Source organism: Monoraphidium neglectum (genome assembly GCF_000611645.1).
Source record: "Monoraphidium neglectum strain SAG 48.87 unplaced genomic scaffold scaffold02601, whole genome shotgun sequence".
Classification (NCBI taxonomy): Eukaryota; Viridiplantae; Chlorophyta; class Chlorophyceae; order Sphaeropleales; family Selenastraceae; genus Monoraphidium; species Monoraphidium neglectum.
This window is the reverse complement of record NW_014011027.1, coordinates 555-1652: the sequence shown is the minus strand read 5'-3', so window position 1 is coordinate 1652 and position 1098 is coordinate 555. Positions and strand designations below refer to the sequence as shown.

General features: G+C 67.9%; 1 protein-coding gene across 1 annotated transcript; it reads right to left on the bottom strand.

The window, feature by feature from the left end:
- Window positions 1–57: 57 nt before the first annotated feature.
- Window positions 58–848, bottom strand: MNEG_11122 (hypothetical protein; the record flags this gene model as incomplete). Its single annotated transcript, XM_014040404.1, has 3 exons — window positions 58–252; window positions 546–599; window positions 819–848. The coding sequence occupies 3 exons, from the start codon at window positions 846–848 to the stop codon at window positions 58–60; spliced, it is 279 nt and encodes a 92-aa protein (XP_013895858.1).
- Between the last annotated feature and the right edge of the window lie 250 nt (window positions 849–1098).

The window sequence follows — 1098 nt, the reverse complement described above, 5'->3', positions numbered from 1 at the left end:
CGGGCGGCGCTTGAGGCGCGTCGAGGCAGACAATTGCGGGCGCCGGCTCCCCTCCCCCTAGAGAGCGCTCGGGCTGTCCTCAGGCCAGGGGCGGGCCCCTGCCGATTGGCACGCGACGTCCCCCCCGCGCTGCGGGCGCGGTCGCACCAGCGGCGTGCCCCTTCCAAGGCCCAGCTCCCCAGTGACCCGATGGAACAGCAGCAGCTCCTTGTCAGGGCCATAGTGCGCAAATGCATTCAGCCACCAATTGCCCTGCGCGGGGCGGGCGAGGAAGCGGTGGAGGGGTGCCTTGAGGGCACGCGACCTGCGGCCTCTCAAGCCGCGGCCCCGGGGGCGTTTTCGCGCGCGCGTGCGGCGGGGGCGGAGGGGTGCGTGCGCGTGGCCGGGCCGGGGGCGGGGCGTGGGTGCGTGCGTCCCCATGACTGGGCCGGGGTCGGCAGGTGCCCCGCTCGCCTGCTTATTCATTTGCTCCTTCCCGGGAGTCCACCCGAGGTTTGCCAGGTTTGTAAAGAGCCCCGCGGGGGGTACGTTCAGCTGAGACGCACGGCGGCAGGGGGCGATACGGGGTTGGGGGCGTTGGCGGGGGCAAGGAAGGCAGTCTGTGGGGGCAGCCGCAGAGCGTGCGTCGCGGGCGCGGCGCGACTGCGGTGGGGCGGGAGACCGAGGGGGGGCGGCGCTGAGCTGGCTCGGGGTGGGGCGTGCGTGTGGACGCGCGAGGGCCCCACCCTGCTGGGTGGTCTGCGCCGGCCCGATGCTGCCGGTCGTCTGCATCCATGATCCACGGTTCATGCCCTCAACCCTAACCCGCAACCCCGCACCTGGTGGTAGAGGTGGGCCTTTCCAGCCATGGCAAAGCCCAGGCCATAGGTGTCCTGAGGAGGGGGTTTATGATCGCAACAGCAGATGAAGTCAAGGCACGGATTCGGGTCATCACGATCTCTATGTGATCATCGGTTTCTATTGCTGTGATGATCTAACCGGGTGGTTTTTTGTGCCAACCCAATGAATCACCGATTGGAAGATCAGCGCGACATGATAGGCTGATTCAGGCCTTGCCTTTGTCTATCCCTCCAATCACCCATGCCGAGTGTGGCTTTC